The 22646-nt window shown below is 45.0% G+C and overlaps 1 protein-coding gene across 30 annotated transcripts in view; it reads left to right on the top strand.

Annotated features, from left to right (window-relative positions):
• The window catches only part of HUWE1 (HECT, UBA and WWE domain containing E3 ubiquitin protein ligase 1), a 150797-nt gene that overhangs the window by 112052 nt on the left and 16099 nt on the right, over nt 1-22646 (top strand). For 28 of the 30 annotated variants that reach the window (XR_010139019.1, XM_063721242.1, XM_063721235.1 and 25 more), the window contains 20 exons: nt 1722-1933; nt 2692-2874; nt 6365-6537; nt 6890-7038; nt 7790-7865; nt 8682-8780; nt 9367-9500; nt 9687-9855; nt 11186-11414; nt 12070-12248; nt 12542-12631; nt 12793-12947; nt 14180-14225; nt 16667-16954; nt 18713-18968; nt 19165-19295; nt 20127-20341; nt 20418-20706; nt 20839-20941; nt 22098-22644. Coding sequence is in view for 29 of the 30 variants with exons in the window: in XM_063721242.1 (XP_063577312.1) it covers nt 1722-1933; nt 2692-2874; nt 6365-6537; nt 6890-7038; nt 7790-7865; nt 8682-8780; nt 9367-9500; nt 9687-9855; nt 11186-11414; nt 12070-12248; nt 12542-12631; nt 12793-12947; nt 14180-14225; nt 16667-16954; nt 18713-18968; nt 19165-19295; nt 20127-20341; nt 20418-20706; nt 20839-20941; nt 22098-22644 (3723 nt within the window). In the remaining variant the exon portion in view is untranslated. The remainder of the gene's footprint in view (nt 1-1721; nt 1934-2691; nt 2875-6364; nt 6538-6889; nt 7039-7789; nt 7866-8681; nt 8781-9366; nt 9501-9686; nt 9856-11185; nt 11415-12069; nt 12249-12541; nt 12632-12792; nt 12948-14179; nt 14226-16666; nt 16955-18712; nt 18969-19164; nt 19296-20126; nt 20342-20417; nt 20707-20838; nt 20942-22097; nt 22645-22646) is intronic. The other 2 variants (XM_054544603.2, XM_054544604.2) reach the window with 2 other exon arrangements.

Below are 22646 nucleotides of genomic sequence, written 5' to 3'. Positions count from 1 at the left end.
TCATAGCTCACTGCAGCTTTGAACTCCTAGGCTCAAGTGATCCTCCCACCTTAGCCTCTCAAGTAGCTGGGACCTATAGGCACATGCTACCACGCCCAGCTAATTTTATATTTTGAGGTCTTGCTATATTGCCCAGGCTGGTCTCAAACTTCTGGCCTCAAGTGATCCTCCCGCCTCAGCCTCCCAAAGTGCTAGGATTACAGGCATGAGCCATCACACCTAGCCAGGCTTTATTTCAAAGCTTTAACTCATTTATGCCAGTTGCATTCATAATTTATAATAGCATTACCTGTGGATTAAGATATTTAATTACAAATTTATTAAGTATCTGCCTCATATGTGTCCAGTGACCTACCAGTACTGGGTACTGGTAAGTGCTTTATAAATACTATTGTTAATCCTCACCTCCACACTGCAAGGTTGTTGATAGTGATCTCTTTAATAGAGGAGAGAAGGCTCAAAGAGGTAAGTAACTTGCCTGGGACCATACTACAGAGTAGCAGAGCTAAAATTGGAAGCTAGGGCTGTGATTCCAAAGCTAAGTCCTTTTTACGTGGTTATTGAGAAAATAGTTTAAACTTTGTATGTATTCACTACTGGGAAATTGTTATTTCTAATTGTTTTGTTTTGACAAGGTCACTTTATTCAGTTTCTCAGACTCTCACATTATTCAATGCATTTTCTTTATTGAGGTAAAATTTACATAAAGTCAACCATTTTAAAGTGTACTGTTGAGTGGCATTTAGTACATTCGCAGTGTTGTGCAACTGTCACCTATGTAGTTCCAAAAATGTTCAGTGTATTTTCATCCAAAATTTGCTTGAATGACAACAGAATTTGTTTCTAAGATAAGGAATTGTCTAGGCAGGAATTATAGTTAGAGAAAAAAGAAGAGTCTGACTTAATTTCCTTCCTCTATTGAGCCTTTTTCGTTATTTTAAATAACCTTGCATTAAATATTTTTGCATATTAGTTTCTGTGACTCTGCTGTCTCTTGCTCAGCTCTTACCAGCTTCTGTTGTAGCACAGGGTCCTGGGCACATTGTAGGTGTCAGTAAATAATTTCAATTTAATTGAACACTGAAGGGTTTATAGCACTTAATTAGGAATCAAGGTTTGAATCCTCAGCCCTTGATTAAATTCTTTTGTGCAAGCCACTTTTTTAGGGGGCTTCAGATTACCGCTTATCAAATGAGAAAATACTTATCTATTTATAGATTTGCTGTAAGTAGTTCTATTAAATATCACATGTAAAAATATTTTAAGATAGGTGCAATAGCACATGCCTGTAGTCTCAGCTACTTGGGAGGCTGAGGTGTGAGAACAAACGCACAGGAGTTTGAGGCTGTGGTGTGCGATGATCATGCCTGTGATAGCTACTGTACTCTGGCCTGGGCAATATAGCAAGACCTCATCTCCTTAAAAACATTTTAATAAAAATAAAGTTTTAAAAAAAGTTTTTAAAAATACATGACATCTACATAACAGTGTATAAGCTGTACAGTGGGAAATGGGTGGCATTTGGAAGTTTTCTAAAATCTGGGTTTGCTCCTTGCTTGCTTGTATCTTTGAGCCTTGGCTTCTTCATCTATAAAGTGGACCTAATAATCACTCATTGGGTGACTTAAGGAAATACTATGTGTGTGTGTATCTTTGATCCTGTGCAAATGATATGGCATAATTGTGCTTGTAAGTAAATGTCGTGACTCATGACTTTTCAGGACTGCAGTGTGCTAGCTTTTGTTCTGGACCACCTGCTCCCACATACCCAGAATGCAGAAGACAAGGACACCCCTGCCCTGGCCCGCCTGTTCCTCGCAAGCCTGGCTGCTGCAGGGAGTGGCACAGATGCCCAGGTGGCCCTAGTGAATGAAGTAAAAGCAGCCCTGGGACGGGCACTGGCTATGGCTGAGAGTACAGAGAAACATGCCAGGTAAGATTCATACCTGTCCCAGGGCTAATAGCCAAGAACATCCCCTTATTCTTTTTCTTAGTCCTTGGGTGGTTTTGCACTTGAACAAAACTTCTTGTCATACTGGCATCATATACTCTCTGGTCCGCTCAAATAGTTGTGGCGGTTGAAAATACCCAGAACACTGATTACCATTAGAGTAAGTGGGTAAACCTAGAGAAAACAAAGGGAAATGTTAAGTGTATTTTTAGGGTCTTCAGGGAAGTTGAGCAGGTTATTTGATCTTATATTTTAAATTTTATTTAAAGTAGGGGCTGAGCACGGTGGCTCACGTCTGTAATCCCAGCACTTTGGGAGGCCAAGGCCGGTGGATTGCCTGAGCCCAGGAGTAGGAGTTGAAGACCAGCCTGGGCAACATGGCAAAACCCCGTCTCTACAAAAAATTAGCTGGGTGTAGTGGCACGTGCCCGTAGTCCCAGCTACTCGTAGTCCCACCTCCCGAGTAGACACTGAAGTGGGAGTGTCACTTCAGCCCAGGAAGGTTGCAGTGAGCCAAGATTGCGCCACTGTACTCCACCCTGCTACAGAGTGAGACCTTGTCTAAGAAAGAGAAAATGAATGCTATCACCTTAGGGGGTGTGTTCTCACCTGTTTGTTTAGATGTTATTTCCAGAAGGAAATACAAAAGTTACAGGAGGGTTATCTGAGGCTATTTTGTGAAGACTTGGCCTGAGAAATGGCTATATTCATATGATAGAGATGTCAAACTTCTCTCCCAGGCTTCAGGCAGTGATGTGTATCATCAGTACTATCATGGAGTCCTGCCCCTCCACCTCCAGCTTCTACAGCAGTGCCACAGCGAAGACCCAGCACAATGGCATGAACAACATCATTCGGCTTTTCCTGAAGAAGGGACTGGTTAATGACCTGGCCAGAGTACCTCACAGCTTAGACCTGTCCAGGTAAAATCATGCCCCAGCCCCAGGCTTTTCCTTCTCTTCAGCCTCACTACATGAATGATGTGGAGGTAGCTGGTGTAGTGGGAAAACTTTGGGTACAAGTGGGAGACCCAAGTCTTTCTTATTGTGGCTTTTAGCACTTGTCTTTCTTGAAGCCTTGGTTCTTACTTGCTATAAACTCAAGAGTTGAACTATAATAGTGATTTTTTTTTTCAAGCCTCCCCCCACTTTAAAAATTACCACTTATTAGAAGATTATATGTATATTATAAGAAATACAGATGACTAAAAATAAGAAGTAGACACTGTATTCCTACCACCCAGATACCATGATTACCTTATTGGTTTATTATTCAGTGTTTTTCTTTGCATGCATAAATAATGTGTTTTTTACTAACATGATACTATATGATACATGCTATTGTGTTGGGGGAAATTTGGGGCATTTTCGTTTTTATTTTCAGTTACTGGTCACTTCCTTGCTATGAAAATAAATTTCATCCTACCTAATGCCCAAATCCATAATTAAGCGTTTTTCTCCAAACCAGAATCCAATTAAGGACTTGTATTACGTCTGGCTATGTTTTCTGAACCTCTCTTATTCTAATACAATTTTTTTTTAAATTATTTTGATCTTTATTTTGTTCTTGTTGTTCATGATTCTAGCTTGTTGAAGTGACCATGTTTTTGCCTTCTAAAATTGGTGCAGTTGCTTCCTTGCAGTGTAGTTTAACTTAATCCTTTACTTCCTGATATTTTCTGTAAACTTCTGGTTAGATCTAGAGGCTTTAGAGGCTTATTGAAGTAGTTTAAACATTTTGGGCTGAAATGTGTAGCCTAGGTGATGTATAGCTCATATTGTATCATGGGAGACACATCTCCCATGATAATTGTCACTTTTTCTTCTTACTAGAAAGTCATCTCTGTTGTTATTTTGGCACTTTACAAATGTCTACACTATCAATCATATACCTAAATAATAGCCTTAACATCAGTTGATAATTCTTGCCTGGGTCAATTAATTTCTTTGAGGCTTATGAATAAAAGCTTTCTAATTTCTCATTTCGAATACATTATTAACTGGCATTTTTCTGTGTTAGCCTCACAGGGAATGTCTGGTTGTGCTAAAATATTTCTATTAGAAAGGCAGTATAAAAACTTAATTTTCTATTTACATTTGAGATTCAAATGTAGGGTTTTTTTCTGGCTTTCTATTTTTTAAGTCGTATTATGGACTCGACTTTTCATGTTTGTTTTGTTTTGTTTTTAAACTAGTGATTGAATTTATTTGGATCACTGCAGTCACTTTTTCATGCTCAAATTATTATACCTTTGACCTATGTGGCCCCTTCAAGATGACTAAATTGTCCTTTTGCTACAAACCTATCAGTTTTTTGAAACATTTATAAATGTCAGACTCACAGTACTGTAATGAATACCATGTGTCTACCTAGATTAACCACTGCTGAACATTTTGCTTTATTTCTTCCCTTCCTGCCCTTTCAGGAGCTGAATCATTTGAAATTGGTTGCAAACACTGTAAAACTTTACCTCTAAGTACTTGATCATCTGTCTCCTAAGAACAAATATTCCCTTATATGGCTACAGTTCCATTGTCATATCCAAGAAATTTACCAATAATATAATAATACTAAATTTATACAGTTTTATATACACATACTCCCAGTTATTTCAATTATGTCTTTATACTCTGAGGGAGAGTGTTTTGATCCAGGATTCAGTGAGTATCACATGTTGCATTTGGTTGTCATATTTTTCTTTTATTTCTTTTTTTTTTTTTTTTAATGACATTTTCCTGTTTTGATGAATCCAGGCTTGATGTCTTATAGAACATCTCACAGTCTACATTGATGTAATTGCTCCCTTAATGGTTAGGGTCAGGTTAAACATTTTTGGCAAAAATACTACATGGGTGATATTTGCCCTTCTCACATCATGTCAGGAGACAGGTGAATACCACTTGGTCCCAATACTTGTGATGCTAAATTTGATCACAGCTGAGGCTGGTGGATCACTTGAGCCTAGGAGTTCGAGGCCAACCTGGGCAACATAGTGGGACCCTGTCTCTGCAAAAAAAAAAAAAAATACAATAATTAGCTGGGCATGTACACCTGTAGTCCCAGCTTCTTGGGAGGCTGAGGTGGGAGGGTGGTTTCTGTTAGATTTCCACTTTGTAATGAATAATTCCATTACTATCATTATTCTTTTTGATACTCAGCTGGGCCTGTGGTAATGATCCCATTAATTTTTTCTCCCCATTTTTGTTGTTATTGTTTTTCCTCTTTATAGAAACAGGGTCTCACTATGTTGCTCAGGCTAGGCTCAAGTAATCCTCCCATCTCAGCCTCCCACAGTGCTGGGGTTACAGGCGTGAGCCATCACGCCCAGCTGTCTCATTAATTTTTGAAAGTTCTTTGGCACAATGAGATATCCCAGGCTTACCTTATCCCTTCCTTGCCCTATTCCTGGGATCACTTGTTCTGACGAGTCTTGGTTACTTTTAGTGTGATGTGATATCAGAGACTGCCATCTTGGTACTACTAGTGAGCATATATATGTATGTATATATATACACACACACACACACACACACACACACACATATACATACATACATACATAGACTCACACATAAATACACACATAAAGCAGATAAAAGCAGAGCTACTCTGGTGTTAGTGGGCACCTGGTTGGTCTCACACACCTTATTACACTTAGAAATCACACCACACCTCCAACTGCAGCCCCTGCTGTACTTTTATTGAACTCTAGGAAGCCCTACAGAGTATAATTTGAAATTCACAGGACTTCAAACTGTTTTCAGCCGGGCAAGGAGGGCAGGTTGCCTGAGCTCACGAGTTCGAGATCAGCATGAGCAACATGGCGAAACCCCATCTCTACAAAAAATAGAAAAATTAGCTGGGCATGGTGGCTCACGCCTGTAGTCCCAGCGACTTGGAAACCTGAGGTGGGAGGATCACTTGAGCCTGGGAGGTGGAGGTTGCAGTGAGCCGAGATCGTGCCAATGCACTCCAGCCTGGGTGACACAGCGAGACCCTGTCTCCAAAAAAAAAAAGAAAGAACTTTTATCGTGTTCCTTCCTTTGAGCTCTTAGGGTTTGGGGACTAAATGCTGGTGGTTTAAAAAAAAAAAAATCCTGAGTACATCTGAGAAGTGGATTGCTTGCATGTGGTCATCCAGAATACATTCTGATTTCCAGTCAAGAATTTGTTACTCATGTGCTTTCCATGGCCCCATGAAATATGGCATTGATTTAACTCTTGCTTTTAGGGTGGGTTCCTTGAAGACATTTAAGTCAAATTTTTTTTTTCTAAACAAAAGTAGAGTGTTAGTTGTACGACCTTATGCCCCTTTTCTCTTGGTAGATTCCATTGTAAGAAGCTTAGTGTCACTTAGAAGATAGACACCTAGTATTTCTGTGCTCAGTCCATCTCTTTCTTCCCTTATCTCAGTCCCAACATGGCCAACACAGTCAATGCTGCTCTGAAGCCTCTGGAAACACTTTCCCGGATTGTGAACCAGCCCAGTAGCCTTTTTGGCAGCAAGAGTGCTTCTAGCAAGAACAAGTCTGAGCAGGATGCCCAAGGAGCCTCTCAAGATTCCAGTAGCAACCAGCAGGATCCAGGTAGGGAATCAGAGCCAATGGACTGGAGAGCTGGAGGGGTGGGAGTAGTTGCTTTATGGGCCTGGGATCACAACTGTTCTGGCTTGGTGGTGTTTCCCTGGGAACTTGCTGGCCTTCCAGAGATCTGTCATAGTGGCGTGGGAATCTGCCCCACAAAGAATTCCTTCAAAATGCAGCCTTGTTTGGCTATCCTCACACGTAGCCTTGTCTTTTCCTTTGTCACCCATTCGTTTATTCTCTGAGAACTTACAAACTTGCCCAAGGAAGGGACCTTATTGTCTTTGCGCTTGCCTCATGGTGCCCAGCACATAGGCACTCTTTGATTATTTTGCTGGTTGGTTGATTGTTTCAGGCGAGCCTGGGGAAGCAGAAGTGCAGGAGGAGGATCATGATGTCACTCAGACAGAGGTGGCAGATGGGGATATCATGGATGGGGAGGCTGAAACCGACTCAGTGGTGATTGCTGGGCAGCCTGAGGTGCTCAGTTCACAAGAGATGCAGGTAGGGAGGCAGATCACCCAGCATTTCCCTGTTGCGGCGCTGAACCAAACCCTTGCCAGGTGGTGTGGGTGGGTGAGTACTTTAGATCCTTGCCTCAATGCTGGCTGCTTTGCAGAGGAGCATGGGTGATATGCTTAGTAGATGCTCAGTAAATGTGTTTGTACTGTATTAAAAGAGGGGTGGGGGCAGGGCCAGGATGCCATGTACTATGAAATGATATAGATCCCAACCAGAAAACTTAGGCACAGGTGAAATGTTGAAGTAGAAAGCTGGCCTGAGACTGTTGGGCCCCGGGTCTTTGATTTACTTTGGCTCTGGTCATTATTGGAAGCTCCTTAACACCACCTTATGCCTATAGCACCAGCTCTTGCTGGGGCATTAAAACAGAGTCTTCCAAAGACCCTAAAGGAAAGCATTGTAATTTCTGGAGCTGGTAGCATTGGGTAAGAAATTGGGCCTGTGGTCCTAAGCTGCTGGCTTTAAAGAGATCTATTATGTCTTCCTGGACAGTATAAAGACAACCCAGTATCAGATAACTGGGATGGACCCATTTGAAGGATAGTCTGATTGTGGATTGGTAGCACGTGGTAGTTTCTGTGCTAATTAGCACCGAATGTGTGGTTTCACGTAACATCCTCTGTCACATGTTATCCTAGAAATGTATGCTCCTTTGCTGGCCTTTTTTAGGGTTTCGGTGCTAGCACAATGATAGACTTGTGTGCATCCATATATATGTTCTATTTCTCTCCAGGTTGAGAATGAGCTGGAGGACCTGATAGATGAGTTGCTTGAGAGGGATGGCGGATCTGGGAACAGTACAATTATAGGTGAGAGCCCCAGAACTGAGTATAGCCTCTTCCTTTGCCTCAGTCTCTCTTGGGAGGACCCTTTTTCTCATCATCTGCTTGCTCAGCTCTGCCTAAGGGCTCATAGCCAGCCTAGATCGCTGCTTGTCTTGATGTTGACGGTCTTACAGATGAGAAATTCACAAGACGTCTACAGGCCTGTGGCAGTCTGAAGTGTTGCCTGTGTGGGGGAGGTGGTGGGAGTGGCCATTGATACAGATGATATATCAAGCACATCAAAAGAGTGTTTATTCATGGAGGCCTAGAGGAGGCTGTAGGGTGAGAAAGCGCTTCCTTTCAGTTCTTCAATGAAGTCCAGGGGCTTTCTGCCCCTGAGTCTCAGTAGTGTAAAAAGAATGATCATTCCCTGAGGGTGGCCCTTTATAAATTTCAGAGGGAAAATGGCAAAGGTACCCTACTGTCACCTGGCTCTGAGGGTGTATGTGTTACTTGTTTTTACTTTGTTGATCAAGGAAATCAAAGGATAAATGGAAGTAGACATGTATTCTTAAGTTTTACAAAGCTTTTTTATACCCAGTATCCTCTGTGGTTTCACAATTAGTGGGATTGGCAGGGCAGATGTGATCATCCTGTTTTACAGATGAGGAAACTGAGACTCAGACAGGTAAAGTGACTGGCCAAGCTCACCTAGCTAGCTGACAGCAGACAATCCAGGTCTTCTCCCTCATCCAAAAAAAAGTGGATATCTGCTAGGTGTATGTAGCTACTTTAGACGCACCCAGTCTGGAAAGGGAAGTCCTCTGTTGTTCAGTGAAGGCTCTGCTCTGTAACCTTCAGTGAGCAGAAGTGGAGAGGATGAATCACAAGAGGACGTGCTGATGGATGAAGCTCCTTCCAACCTCAGCCAAGCTTCCACCTTGCAGGCCAACCGAGAAGGTGAGAGTGCCGAGGCCAGAAAGGCCTCCCTTCTTGCCCTGCACGTCTGACAGACACTACACTAGGGTTTTCCTGGAGGCAGCTGCCCACATGTGCAGAATAAGGAAGCATCTGTCTGCATGCGCTGACATACACCATCCACTTTATCCGCAGCCAGTTTTTCAAATAACATGTTACTACTGCTTGCCCAAAGTTTGTCACTTCTTACTTGGTTCGCTTTCTTCTCACCCGCCTGCTATCATCGCTCCAGGTTCCCTCTTGCCAACAGGATATAGTCAATAGCAAAGTAGGGCTGAAAAGGCAAGGGGGCACCAGCAGACTTGGCCAAGTCCTAGACCATGGCTCCTCAAGCACCACCCTCTAGCCAGCCTCCACATTCAGCCACCCTGCTCAGTGTGTTGATGCATTGATTGGCACTCTCAGGAAATCGGGTCTGGCTCACTAAGTCTGTACATCACCCCAGATCTGGTTCTTCCTCTCATAGAGTCAGATATCCCATCACCTTCCCACTCAGCCTGCTGGCCTGCACAGTAGCCTGTTTTCTAGCTACTCAGTTTAGTCCGCCAATGTGCTCCCTTTGTTTTAGATTCCATGAATATCCTGGACCCTGAGGATGAGGAGGAGCACACTCAGGAAGAGGACAGCAGTGGCAGTAACGAGGATGAGGATGATAGTCAGGATGAAGAGGAGGAGGAGGAGGAAGATGAGGAAGATGATCAGGTGAGGGGGGACTGCGTTTGGGTTGGTTCAGATGACCTCTTCCATGGGAACATAGAGCTGCAGAAAACCAACAGTCTGGGTTGCTAGCCTCAGCGTCTCCCTCCCTCATGTGCACATGTGGCCATGGCACCAGGCTTCAGAAAACCCTTACCTCCAGCAATTCTCCATCTCCTATTTTCCCTTAAGGAGGATGATGAAGGTGAAGAGGGAGATGAAGACGATGACGACGATGGCTCTGAGATGGAATTGGATGAGGATTATCCTGATATGAACGCTTCTCCCTTGGTCCGATTTGAGCGCTTTGACCGGGAGGATGATCTCATCATTGAGTTTGACAACATGTTCTCCAGTGCTAGTAAGATACAGGGGCTCAGCTGGGTTTTTCTCTCTTGATTCTTATACCCTTCTCTAGGGTAAGCCAAGCAGTGGACCAAACCGATCTGATACAGACAGCACTTCTTTTCCTATGCTGACTTCTGGGGCAAGGGATATCTGAATCCATCTGTCTCATTAGTGTATACTTAGGAGAAGGAATAGTGAGAGGCTGCTTTTGTTCCCTTCACCTCAGTAAATAGGCAGCCATTTTAGAGCCTGGACAACTTGATGATTTGCTTGATTAAAAAAAAAGAAAGAGACCAAGGCTGACTGCATCAGGCACCCATGTGCACACCACAGTGGCAGGGCAATCAATAATCCTTATGTCCGTAACACAAGATCTTGAGGGTTTGAATGGTCACCTTTGAGCTTGGCTTTAGGGAGCAGATTTGAACATACTCACTCTATTCATCCAGGATGCATCTTTTCGGGAGAACGAGTGAATCTCTTCCTCCCCCATCAGCGTCAAACTTCCCTTTTAGCGTCAAGTTAGAATCGAGTTCTTAGAATCAAGCTGTCTTGATAGGGCAGGTCTTGACAACTTAAATCACAAGCATGATGTAGCAGAAAACACTGAACTGTTCTGGTCTGTTTTCTTGGCCAATTAATCTCTTACCTCTTTGAGCCTCAGTTTGTCACCTGTAAATGAAAAGTTCGAGAAAAAATTGGGTTGGATTAGATAACTTTCAAGATAACGTCTATGATTATTTTGCATTTTTGTGATTTTCATCAGTTTCCCTTAGAGTTGAGCCTCTGTCCATTCAGCAAATTGAACAATATTTGAGGAGTGCCTACTGTACTAGGGATACAGCAGTAAAGAAGAAAACAGTCCTCGTTCCTCATAGGAGTGGTTTATTAGGAATTATAACTAAGCAGGCATTACATTGCAGTATAGTAAGAGAGCACAGAGGTAAAGAGTTATCTAACCCAATCTGTAGAAGTCAGGGTTCACAGAGAAAGTGACATCTTAGGCCAAGAACAGAAGAGCAGGTAAAGAAGCAGGAGAGGAGTCTTCAAGGTGAAGGGAGCAGCATGTATCTGAGGGGCCTAGAAGCATCACTGTGACTGTAGTGTGGAAAATGGATTGGGAGAAGGTATTATTTAGGAGGCTGTTGCAGTATCTAAGTGAGAGATGATGGCATAAGCTATGGTAGTGTCAGTGATTGTAGATGAGTTGTGGGAATGAGGGAGAAAGGACAAAGCTCAGGTTTCCGTGTGAGGAAGTAAGGCCCAGGAGACATGATTCTGCTTGAACAAACATGGAAGAAATTTCTTTTTGACACTGACCCTTTTACATATTATCCTTGCAGCAGACATCCCCCCATCCCCAGGAAATATCCCTACCACCCATCCACTGATGGTGCGCCACGCAGACCACAGTTCTCTGACACTGGGCAGTGGCTCTTCAACAACTCGTCTCACCCAGGGCATCGGGCGCAGTCAGAGGACCCTAAGGCAGCTGACGGCCAATACTGGCCACACCATTCATGTTCACTACCCTGGGAATCGCCAGCCCAACCCTCCTCTTATACTGCAGAGGTGAGTTACAGAGATCTGTTGGATTCATCGGAGCTCTTGTAAGAATTTTCACTGTGCTTTAGCATTGTCTTAACCTTGGGGGAAATATTCCATCACTTAATGTTCTTGTCACACACACAAATAAGGTATTTGTTCCATTTCTTTGTGGATTACATGTGCAGCCTTTTGGGGAGTGCAGCCTTTTGGGGAATACCAAATTATGTCAATAGTTCTGCGCATGTATTTAGCGATTATTAAGTGTCTCATGCCAAGCACTTAACACTTTAGATATAGACAGGACAAGATCCCTGCCCTCAGGCTTAGAGTTTAGTGAGACAAACAATCTTAAGAAATAAAAGAAAGGCATATAAATGTTGTAATGGTTGGTGTACAGACAACAGAGAGGGTGTAGTGGAGGCAATGTGACCTGACGCAGTGTCTGGCACGTGGGAGCTTATTGACACCCACTTGGTGCCAGGAACTATGGAGTAATATACAACTTAAGTACAAAACCAGGGTGGTATTCAGAAAAATAACGTAGACTTGTGTGTACATCATCAGGTTTATAATCATGTTCTGCATTTAAGAGAGGATGCATGAAGAGGATCTCATGGTAACAGGTTGCAGGGCACCTCTGGACTTAACAGTGATCATGGTACCCACCATTACCCTACAGGTTGCTTGGTCCCTCAGCTGCTGCTGACATCCTTCAGCTGAGCAGCAGCCTTCCCCTACAAAGCCGGGGTCGGGCCCGCCTCCTGGTAGGCAACGATGACGTCCACATCATCGCCCGTTCTGATGATGAGCTGCTGGATGACTTTTTCCATGATCAGAGCACAGCTACCAGCCAAGCAGGCAAGTTTGTGTGGTGAAAGGGAGGGTAGAATTTGTCAGATTCTACTTTTTCCCTGTTGAGGAAAAGCAAGACAGTGTCTGCCCTATAGAAAACCCCCATTTTATAGGAGCCAGAACCACTCAGTGACTTAGCCATGGGCAACAAAAACTTCATTGTCTCTAGGTACTTGTTATGTTCTAAACATTGTGATAGACCTTGGGTCCTTTTAGGGAAATACTGCAATTTTTGGATCGGTGGATCAGTTAATGCTTGACAAGGTCAAGAATCTCATTCCCCTTTGCTTTCCCTACAGGAACCCTGTCCAGCATCCCCACAGCCCTGACCCGCTGGACAGAAGAATGCAAAGTTCTTGATGCTGAGAGCATGCATGACTGTGTTTCAGGTGCGTGGCAGCTTGGTTATCAGGGCAGTAGTGAGCCTTCCAGGGCTAGGGCAAACATGTGGAGAGTTGTTTCCCTGGTTCTCTGTGGCCACAAGCTCTGCCTCTTGGCTTCCTCCCTGACCCCACCAGAGCAGCCTTTGATTTTTGCCTCTTTGAAACAGTGGTTAAAGTGTCCATTGTCAATCACCTGGAATTCCTGAGGGATGAGGAGCTGGAAGAAAGGCGCGAAAAGCGCAGGAAACAACTGGCTGAGGAAGAAACAAAGATAACTGATAAAGGCAAAGAAGATAAGGAGAACAGGGATCAGAGTGCACAGGTGATTCCCAAGGGCTGGGAGGATTCATCTTTGACTATGTCTGCCGTAATGTGGTTTTGGCATACACATGGCACCAAGAATCACTGAAGAATCCTAGAACGTTCACGTTGAACCTGGGAAATTTTTTATTTCAAATTCACCATACGTTCACCTGGTTTGTAGGGGAAAGAATTCAAACCTAGAGGGGAGATTTCTCCAGTGTCATGGGAAAAACTGGAGCCAGAAGCAGAATGGCTTCTCACTCAACAGTCACACTGCATAGTCTCTACCACCAAGGACAGCATCAAGACAAGGAGAATAACCTTGTCTAAGTCCATGCTCTTAGTTGCCCACTTCCATTTCTGTCGGTGAACTGCCAGTGTGGGGAATCTTACCGAGATGACCCCATTCCATCATTTGAGTAAGATCAGCCTAGGTGTCAGATCAGAGAAAATGTTTGTACTCTGAACCCCATCACCACATGTCATTTTTTTCTAGGGCTCACATGTATAAAATCACTAATATAATTTTGGTTTAGAAGGAAGTTACCTACTTTTTTCTGAAACTTCTGGGACCTCAGACAGAAGTCTTAAATGTCTGAGCAAATGTTGATAGAATTATACATTACAGTGTATCACTTGATATAAAAGGGGGAAAAAACTGATAGAAATACAAAGAAATAAGACTTGAGAGTGAAAGACTTTAGTATACCGTACTCAGCAGTTAAGGAATCAGGTAGATTAAAAATAAGGGTAGTGAAGTGTTCAGTTAAAATAACAAGGTTGATCTAACAGATATCTTTATATAGAACTTTTTACCTAATACACAGTTACATTGTTTCAAACATGATACAGGATGAAAAATAAGTGAACCTAGCATATGACTGAAAAGGCTAGAGTGGACAAAATAAAAAATAAGCCCCATGAAGGGAAAAAATACATAGATGAAACCAAGAAATTCTTGCTAAAATGATCATGATCATGCCCATTCCTAAGGGGGTTTTTATTATCCTTTCCTTCCATGTTTATTTCCCCCTCAGCCCCAAACCATTCTTGAACCTGAGTATGTATAGAGAAATTGGACATATATTTGCACAGTGAAATGATCACCTTCCTTTGGTCACATGGCCAAAGCATTCTCCATTAGATCACTGAACTCCTAGATGGTCTGGGTGGAGGATGGTGACTATTACAGTTGACCTCTATCTTAAGTGCTTGCAAAGTCCCACATTGGTCTATCCCTTCTTTTTGCAGTGTACTGCATCTAAGACAAATGACTCCACTGAACAGAATCTCTCAGGTAACTCTTCTTCCCTTTCTCCCTTCTTACGAATTAATTGGTTGCTTCTTTATCCTGATAGTTCCGAGTGGCTGGCCCACATAGGCTGAAGATGGACACTGGTGCTCTGTGGGATGAGGTAGTAGATTGTATAGTTTTAGGGTCATACCCCATCTTGGAGATAACTATACAGTCTACTGTCTTTCCCACGGTGGTACACTACTTCTCCGACTGGCTCTGTTCAGGTTCTTGTTCTGGTCATTATCCACTTCGTTCTGGCATGGGTAATGAGGTCATGTGTCTTGTTCATTTCCTGACTGCAACTCTGTCCTCTGAAACAGTATGTTCATGTACGTCTTTGAAGTGGCTGGTCCTTTGATGACCACCATGGTGTGGCACTTCATGAGAATAACTGATGACAGTGGTTCTCAAATGCCAGTCCTCTGTGGAAACGAACAAAATCAAGGAGCTTTAATGCCTTTTTCATAAAGCTGAATTTATTCCATTTAAAAGGCTGTTATTGTATTTAGAGATCATATTCCTAATTCTGTGGTACCAAAATATTTTTATTAAATGATGTTGATTGGATGTTTTTTTCTTACATGGCTAAACTAAAAGTTGGCAACCCCTACATTAGTCTCTACTTTTTGTTCTTTTTTTTAATTAAATTTTATTGGTCCGTGGAATCTAAAAGTCTAGGAACATTGTCTTGGATAGCGTGCTGTTCATGAAGGTAGCTCTCTGGGCTTAGTGGTATGACTGCCGTATGTTTCCTATTCCCTCTGATCTTCTTAACAATGGTCAGTAGCCATTTTGTGATCTATCAGTTGGTTCATGTGATATCATATGTCTCCCCCACCCATATTTCCTCAGAACATTCTTCTGCCTCCCTACACCTGTCTCCTTTCGCACTTAGTTGGAAAATGATTGTACCAAAGCCTGCACAATATTTTTTAAAGCAGTGAAGTGGGGTAGATGCCTTGGTACCCTTAATCTAGCAAAAGATCTTTAAAAGAGTCTGTCACCACGTAAAATGGCCTTTTGCCTGCTGCCCTTATTAGAGGATTCTGCTCATGCCAGGGTGAGGTAGTAAGTTGTATTGTTGTGGGGTAGGGATATTAGGCCCCAATTAGAAGATAACTATACAACTTACTACTTTCCCTGGTGTGTGGCATATTCACACTTAGTCTTAGCAGTGTTGCCTCCATCAGACAAAGTTGTAGATGTTCCTTGGATAATTTGGACTGGAAGAAAAGAGACATGGAAGGGGACAGATGGTGTTTAGGGTGAGGCAGATGTCATTATAGAGTGACTTGTCTTTCATTAATTGGAGCATATAATTATTTTACCTTTGGGCATGAACTCATTTTGCTATTCTTCAACTGTAATGATTGCATTTTTTAGTAATAGAACAGGAATGTGCGCAAGGGAATGGAAAGCATACTTTAAGAATTTTGGGCCAGGCACAGTGGTTCATGCCTGTAATCCCAGCACTTTTGGGAGGCTGAGGCGGGTAGATCACCTGAGGTCAGGAGTTCGAGACCAACCTGGCCAACATGGCGAAACCCTGCCTCTACTCAAAATACAAAAATTAGCCAGGCTTGGTGACACTCGCCTGTAGTCCCAGCTACTCAGGAGGCTGAGGCAGGAGAATTGCTTGAACCCAGGAAGTGGAGGCTTCAGTGAGCTGAGAACACGGCACTGCACTCCATCCTGGGCAACAGAGCAAGACTCTGTCTCAGAAAAAAAAAAAAAGATTTTGAAGGGCTGGACACAGTGGCTCACGCCTGTAATCCCAGCACTTTGGGAGGCCGAGGCGGGTGGATTGCTAGAGCTTAGGAGTTTGAGACCAGCCCGGGCAACATGGCAAGACCCTGTCTCTACTAAATATACAAAAAATTAGTCAGATGTGGTGGCACATGCCTATAGTCTCAGCTACTTGGGAGGCTGAGGTGGGAGGATCACCTGAGCCCGGGAGGTGAAGGCTGCAGTGAGCCATGATTGTGCCACTACACTCCAGCCTGGGCAACAGTGAGACCCTGTCTCCATAAAAAACAGAGTTTTGAACGAAATTCTGACCATTTCTTGCTCCAAATAGATGAAGTGGGAGGATCAATAGGATTTTGGTAGTTAGATTTTCTGTGTACCTACAGAGACATTTAGCCTCACCCTATATGGCCTGAAATCTTCCCCCTTCCACCTGCAGGGCACAGAAAGGATTTTATTCTTAGAATCCACAGAGTCAGAGCTCCAGTTCTTGCATTCTTGGGACAGAGATAGCACTGTGCCTTAACCTTCATCCTTAGTATACCAGACCAGAGATGTTCCTTGGAGCATTTTCATTGTGGGGATGATCACTGGCTGGGTGGGATACTTATCAGGCCACATTTGCTGATTGGGGTGGCTCCCCTCATCATTGGCTGGTTGCCCCTTAACCACTATTATTGTTCTTTCCGAGAAAGATGGGACGCCTATGCCTGACAGCTACCCAACAACCCCATCTTCAACTGATGCAGCTACATCTGAGTCCAAGGAGACCCTTGGCACTCTGCAGTCCTCACAACAGCAACCAACACTCCCAACCCCACCAGCTTTGGGAGAGGTTCCTCAGGAGCTGCAGTCTCCAGCTGGAGAAGGGGGCAGCTCTACACAGCTATTGATGCCTGTAGAGCCAGAGGAATTGGGTCCCGCAAGGCCAAGTGGGGAAGCAGAAACAACTCAGATGGAGTTATCCCCAGCTCCCACTATAAGTGAGTAGAATTTCAACATTTGGGGAGGATGAAACGAGGGAAGAAAGGATGTCCTTGTAGCTTCTCTTTGCTCTCTTGCTTGAGAGAAATAGTAGGAGTTCAACTTCTCGAATAATAAGATCTCGTCTTGCACATTCACTTTCTTAAGTGAAGTTGAGGTCCTGAACTGGTGATAGTTGAATGTCTAATGATATTGGTGATGATACCAGCAGTTCATTGAGGCAATTACTCTGTTTCTGGGCTATCACCCCAGGCTTATTATTGAAAAACAACTCTCCAGCTAGGCATGGTGGCTCATAATCCCAGCACTTTGGGAGGCCGAGGCAGGGGGATCATTTGAGCTCAGGAGTTTGAGACCAGCCTGGGCAACGTAGTGAGACCCCATTTCTATTGGGGGGAAAAAAAAACTCTCCAAAATCGATGGTGTTATTTACATGAGTAAACTGAAACTCAGAAATGAAATAATTAGCCCAAGTCACTCTATAAGTGGTTGAACTAGAATTAAAATCCAGATCTGTCTGACTTTAAAGTCTCTCTCCTTCCACAGTTTCCAGGATGGCAAGCATGTCACCCCACACTTAGAGCTCTCCCATGCTCCTGGCAGACACTGTTTATCTCATGACACTATTTCTCACTGGTTTGAAATGGGGCCTCAAAAGTCTTCTCAGCAGTATTTCAACAGGATAAATTGATACCTGCTTGCCATCCCTGCTCTATACCATCTTGCTTGTGAAGTTCTCTGGAGAGACCTTAAGGTGTCAGTTTTCTCTTTCAAGGAACCTTGTTTTATTTTATTTTAGTTTAGTTTAATTTATTTATTTCTTGAGAAAAAGTCTCGCTCTGTCACTCAGGCTAGAGTGCAGTGGTGTGGTCTTGGCTCACTGCAACCTCCGCCACCCGGGTTCAAGTGATTGTCCTGCCTCAGCCTCCCAAGTAACTGGGACTACAGGTGCACGCCACCATGCCCAGCTGATTTTTGTATTTTTAGTAAAGACGAGGTTTTGCCATGTTGGCCAGGCTGATCTGGAACTCCTGACCTCAGGTGATCCACCCGCCTCGGCCTCCCAAAGTGCTTGGATTACAGGCATGAGCCACTGCACCCTACCGAAACCTTGTTTATTTAGAGAGAACTACAGGGATATGCACGTGCAAGTGGTGCCTGCAGTGAATCAAAGTGAAAAAATCCCTTATCCGGGCTGGGCGCAGTGGCTCACACCTGTAATCCAAGCACTTTGGGAGGCCGAGGCAGGTGGATCATGAGGTCAGGAATTCAAGATCAGCCTGGGCAAGATGGTGAGTGAAACCCCATCTCTACTAAAAATACAAAAAAATAGCCAGACGTGGTAGCAGGTGCCTGTAATCCCAGCTCCTCGGGAGGCTGAGGCAGAGAATTGCTTGAACCCGGGAGGCGGAGGTTGCAGTGAGCCAAGACCACACCACTGCACTCCAGCCTGGGTGACAGAGTGAGACTCCATCTCCGCCCCCCCCCCCCCCCCCAAAAAAAAATCCCTTACCTGGTTTGCCTAGGGAAGATGTTTCACAGGCATGCCTGGACACAGTAAATGTTCAAGAATTGATAGAAAGGGCTTCAGGTGAACCTTAGAAATCTCAAAGTGAGATTGAGAGGGGGACAGCAAGGGAGAAGTGAGAAGTCTGAGCTGAGATGCCCCTAAGGAAGCAGCCCTATCAAAGACCTTGTCTGTCATTTTGCCCCGGTTCCAGATAGAAACCTAACCTCTCCCTGTGACTTCTTCCTAGCCTCTCTTTCCCCAGAGAGAGCTGAGGATTCTGATGCACTGACAGCTGTCAGCAGTCAGCTAGAAGGCTCTCCTATGGATACAAGCAGCCTGGCTTCCTGTACCCTGGAGGAGGCTGTGGGTGACACTTCAGCAGCTGGCAGTTCTGAGCAGCCCAGAGCAGGCAGCTCCACTCCTGGGGATGCCCCACCAGCTGTGGCGGAAGTGCAAGGCAGAAGTGATGGGTCAGGGGAATCTGCCCAGCCACCTGAGGACAGGTAAGCATGTGTGGGCAAAAGAAGGGTAGGATATATTGGAGGGTCTTTCAAAGCACATTTCATACTTGTCAACTAATAGACATGCTTGTTATGCTGGGGAGATAAACCTGGTTTCTCTGAGAAAGGGGTATTGTAGCAGTGTTTTATAAACGAGAAGACATAATACAGACAACAACCTGAGCGTGATTTCCCTCAGCTCCCCACCTGCATCCTCTGAGAGCTCTTCCACCAGAGATTCTGCCGTGGCCATTTCTGGAGCAGATTCCCGAGGAATCCTAGAAGAGCCGTTGCCTTCAACAAGCAGTGAAGAAGAAGATCCCCTTGCAGGTGAGTTCCATGTATGCCCAGGTTGTCCTGGGATTGTTTTGGCTTCTAGCAGCCCTTGGCATGGAAATGCCCACCAGCCAAACAGTTCCATTCAGATGGAGGGCATGTATGTGGGAGGACTGACAATAAGGGGGGTGCTGGTATGGCATAATGAAACGGGTCCAGCCTTAGGAGTCAAACTGATCTTGGCTCACTCAAATTCCCCCACTCTGCCACTTCTACCTTTTACAACCTAGGGTCATTATTTAATTTCTGTGATCATGAATGATACCGAGGGGGTGATGATATCTGCGTGGTAGGTTATTTATAAAGGGTAAGTAACAGTGCATGCAGTCTAGCAAATAACAAAAGCTATTCTGAGCCCAGGGAAGGTGGGGTGGGCCTTCTCTGTGTCCCATGTCTTGCAAGCAGTGAAGACATATACACTAGTTTCCCTCAAGGAGTGACATGGGTTTATTTTCTCCAAGTACATATTAGGCACCAATAGAGGTGTGAGAGGCTGGGCGCAGTGGCTCATGCCTGTAATCCTGAAAATTTGGGAAGCAGAGGTCAGAGGATCACTTGAAGCCAAGAGTTTAAGACCAGCCTGGGCAACATAGGGAGACCCCATCTCTACAAAAACATATATATGTAAATTAGCCAGGCATTTTGGTGCATGCCTGTAGTCCCAGCCACTCAAGATGCTGAGGCAGGAAGACTTGAGCCCAGGAGCTCAACGCTGCAGTGAGTCAAGGGTTGCACCACTACACTCCAGCCTGGGCAACAGACCAAGACCCCGTCTCAAACAATTAATAAGGCGTGAATCCCTTTACATGTTATATCTCCCTTCAGGTATCAGTCTCCCTGAAGGTGTGGACCCCTCTTTTCTGGCTGCCCTGCCTGATGACATCCGTCGGGAAGTTCTACAGAACCAGCTAGGCATTCGTCCACCAACCCGGACGGCCCCCTCCACAAATAGCTCAGCGCCTGCAGTGGTGGGGAATCCTGGTGTGACTGAAGTGAGCCCTGAGTTTCTGGCTGCCCTGCCTCCAGCCATTCAGGAGGAAGTATGTGAGCGGGAAGGTGGTGGGGCCAGGCTGCCTGGCAGGAGAAATGCCCTCATTGACTTTTTCTGCTCCATAGGTACTGGCACAGCAGAGAGCTGAGCAGCAGCGACGAGAACTGGCACAGAATGCCAGCTCAGACACCCCTATGGACCCTGTGACCTTCATCCAGACTCTGCCCTCAGACCTGCGCCGTAGTGTCCTAGAGGATATGGAGGACAGCGTGTTAGCTGTGATGCCACCTGACATTGCAGCTGAGGCTCAAGCCCTGAGACGAGAGCAGGAAGCCCGGCAGCGACAGCTCATGCATGAGCGTCTGTTTGGGCACAGTAGCACCTCCGCACTCTCTGCTATTCTCCGAAGCCCGGGTACAGAGGGAGGCAAGCGGGAGGGCTCTGGAAAGCTTTAGCCAGATGAGGCTATGTTTTCTTACCTTTGTATTACCTATATCCAGTTTACACTCTCTCCACAATCTCAGTTTTCTTTTCCTTTCCTTCCAGCTTTCACCAGTCGCTTAAGTGGCAACCGTGGGGTCCAATATACTCGCCTTGCTGTGCAGAGAGGTGGCACCTTCCAGATGGGGGGTAGCAGCAGCCATAACAGGTACCTTTGTCTATTTTTACCTTACCATATCACCACTCAAGTCTATTAGCCCAGCTCCCTTAGTTTTATAGGTGGAGAAGCTGAAATCCTGACAGGCAGGATGGATGGTCTCTCTAAGCCATTTCCTTGAATAAGTGAGAGAGCGAGATCTTTGGACTCCCCGTTCAGAAAACTACACCTTTTGGTTAGTTTTGCTACCAAAGACCACAATCTCAAAAGCAGGCCGGCAGCAGGTGCTAACTATGGTTTTAACAAGAAGGAACACCACTTGTCTCCCATGCAAGTAGTAAAACAACTAACCACCTGCCTTGAGTTTGTAACACCTAGGCTAGGGAAGTATAGAGGAGTGAGTTAGCCAGGCTAAAACAGTGGACCTGACATGCCACAGTGTGAAAGGAGTGATTGGTTCCTATAAGGCCACAAACTCCTGGTAGTCTAGAGAAGGCAGAAACTAGCATTGTCTCCTAGACTTAGGTATGGTCAGATTTTACCAGTCGATGGATGATACCTGGGCTGGAATCTCTGCTGTCTTCTCAGTCACCTTGTGATGTAGGGCAAGTCACTTAACCTGTTTGAGCCTCTTGTTTATCATCTCAAAAATGGGTGGTTCTCGGCCAGGCGTCGTGGCTCACGCCTATAATCCCAGCACTTTGGGAGGCTGAGGCAGGTGGATCACTTGAGTCCAGGAGTTCAAGACCAGCCTAGGCAACATGGCAAACCCGATCTCTACTAAAAATACAAAAAGTAGTCGGGCGTGGTGGCGCGCACTAGTAATCCCAGCTACTTGGGAGGCTGAGGCATGAGAATCACTTGAATCCTGGGGAGTGGAGGTTGCAGTGAGCCGATATCGCGCCACTGCACTCCAGCCTGGGTGACAGAGCGAGACTCCATCTCAACAAAAAGCTGGTGGGGGTGGGGGTTGATTCTCTAAGCTGTACAGCAGCCCTGAAAGGATGATGTACAGTCATTGTAAAGTGCCTGGTACATAGTAGACACCCAAGAGGGCAGCTGTTACTATGAAGAGCCCTTGGACTGGACACCCTCCTTTCTCAAGCCTCCTTGGAGATACCCAGCTCGTTCCCCTCCCCCATTCTTATGCCTAATCCCAGAGCTCTAGCCACTGAAGTGTTACCCAAAAACCATGTTCTGTTTCCAGGCCTTCTGGCAGTAATGTAGATACTCTCCTCCGCCTCCGAGGACGGCTCCTTCTGGACCACGAAGCCCTTTCTTGTCTCCTGGTCCTACTTTTTGTGGATGAGCCAAAGCTCAATACTAGCCGTCTACACCGAGTACTGAGAAATCTCTGCTACCATGCCCAGACCCGCCACTGGGTCATCCGCAGTCTGCTCTCCATCTTGCAGCGCAGCAGTGAGAGTGAGCTATGCATTGAAACACCCAAACTCACTACAAGTGAGGAAAAGGGCAAAAAGTCGAGCAAGAGCTGTGGGTCAAGTAGCCATGAGAACCGTCCCCTGGACCTGCTACACAAGATGGAGTCGAAGAGCTCCAACCAGCTTTCCTGGCTCTCAGTATCCATGGATGCAGCCCTAGGCTGCAGGACTAATATATTTCAGATCCAGCGTTCAGGGGGGCGTAAACATACCGAGAAGCATGCAAGCGGTGGCTCCACCGTCCACATCCATCCCCAAGCTGCTCCTGTTGTCTGCAGACACGTTTTGGATACACTCATTCAATTGGCCAAGGT

The sequence above is a fragment of the Pongo abelii genome, chromosome X (assembly GCF_028885655.2).
Source record: "Pongo abelii isolate AG06213 chromosome X, NHGRI_mPonAbe1-v2.0_pri, whole genome shotgun sequence".
In the NCBI taxonomy this organism is placed as follows: domain Eukaryota; kingdom Metazoa; phylum Chordata; class Mammalia; order Primates; family Hominidae; genus Pongo; species Pongo abelii.
This window is presented reverse-complemented; position numbering and strand designations above follow the sequence as displayed.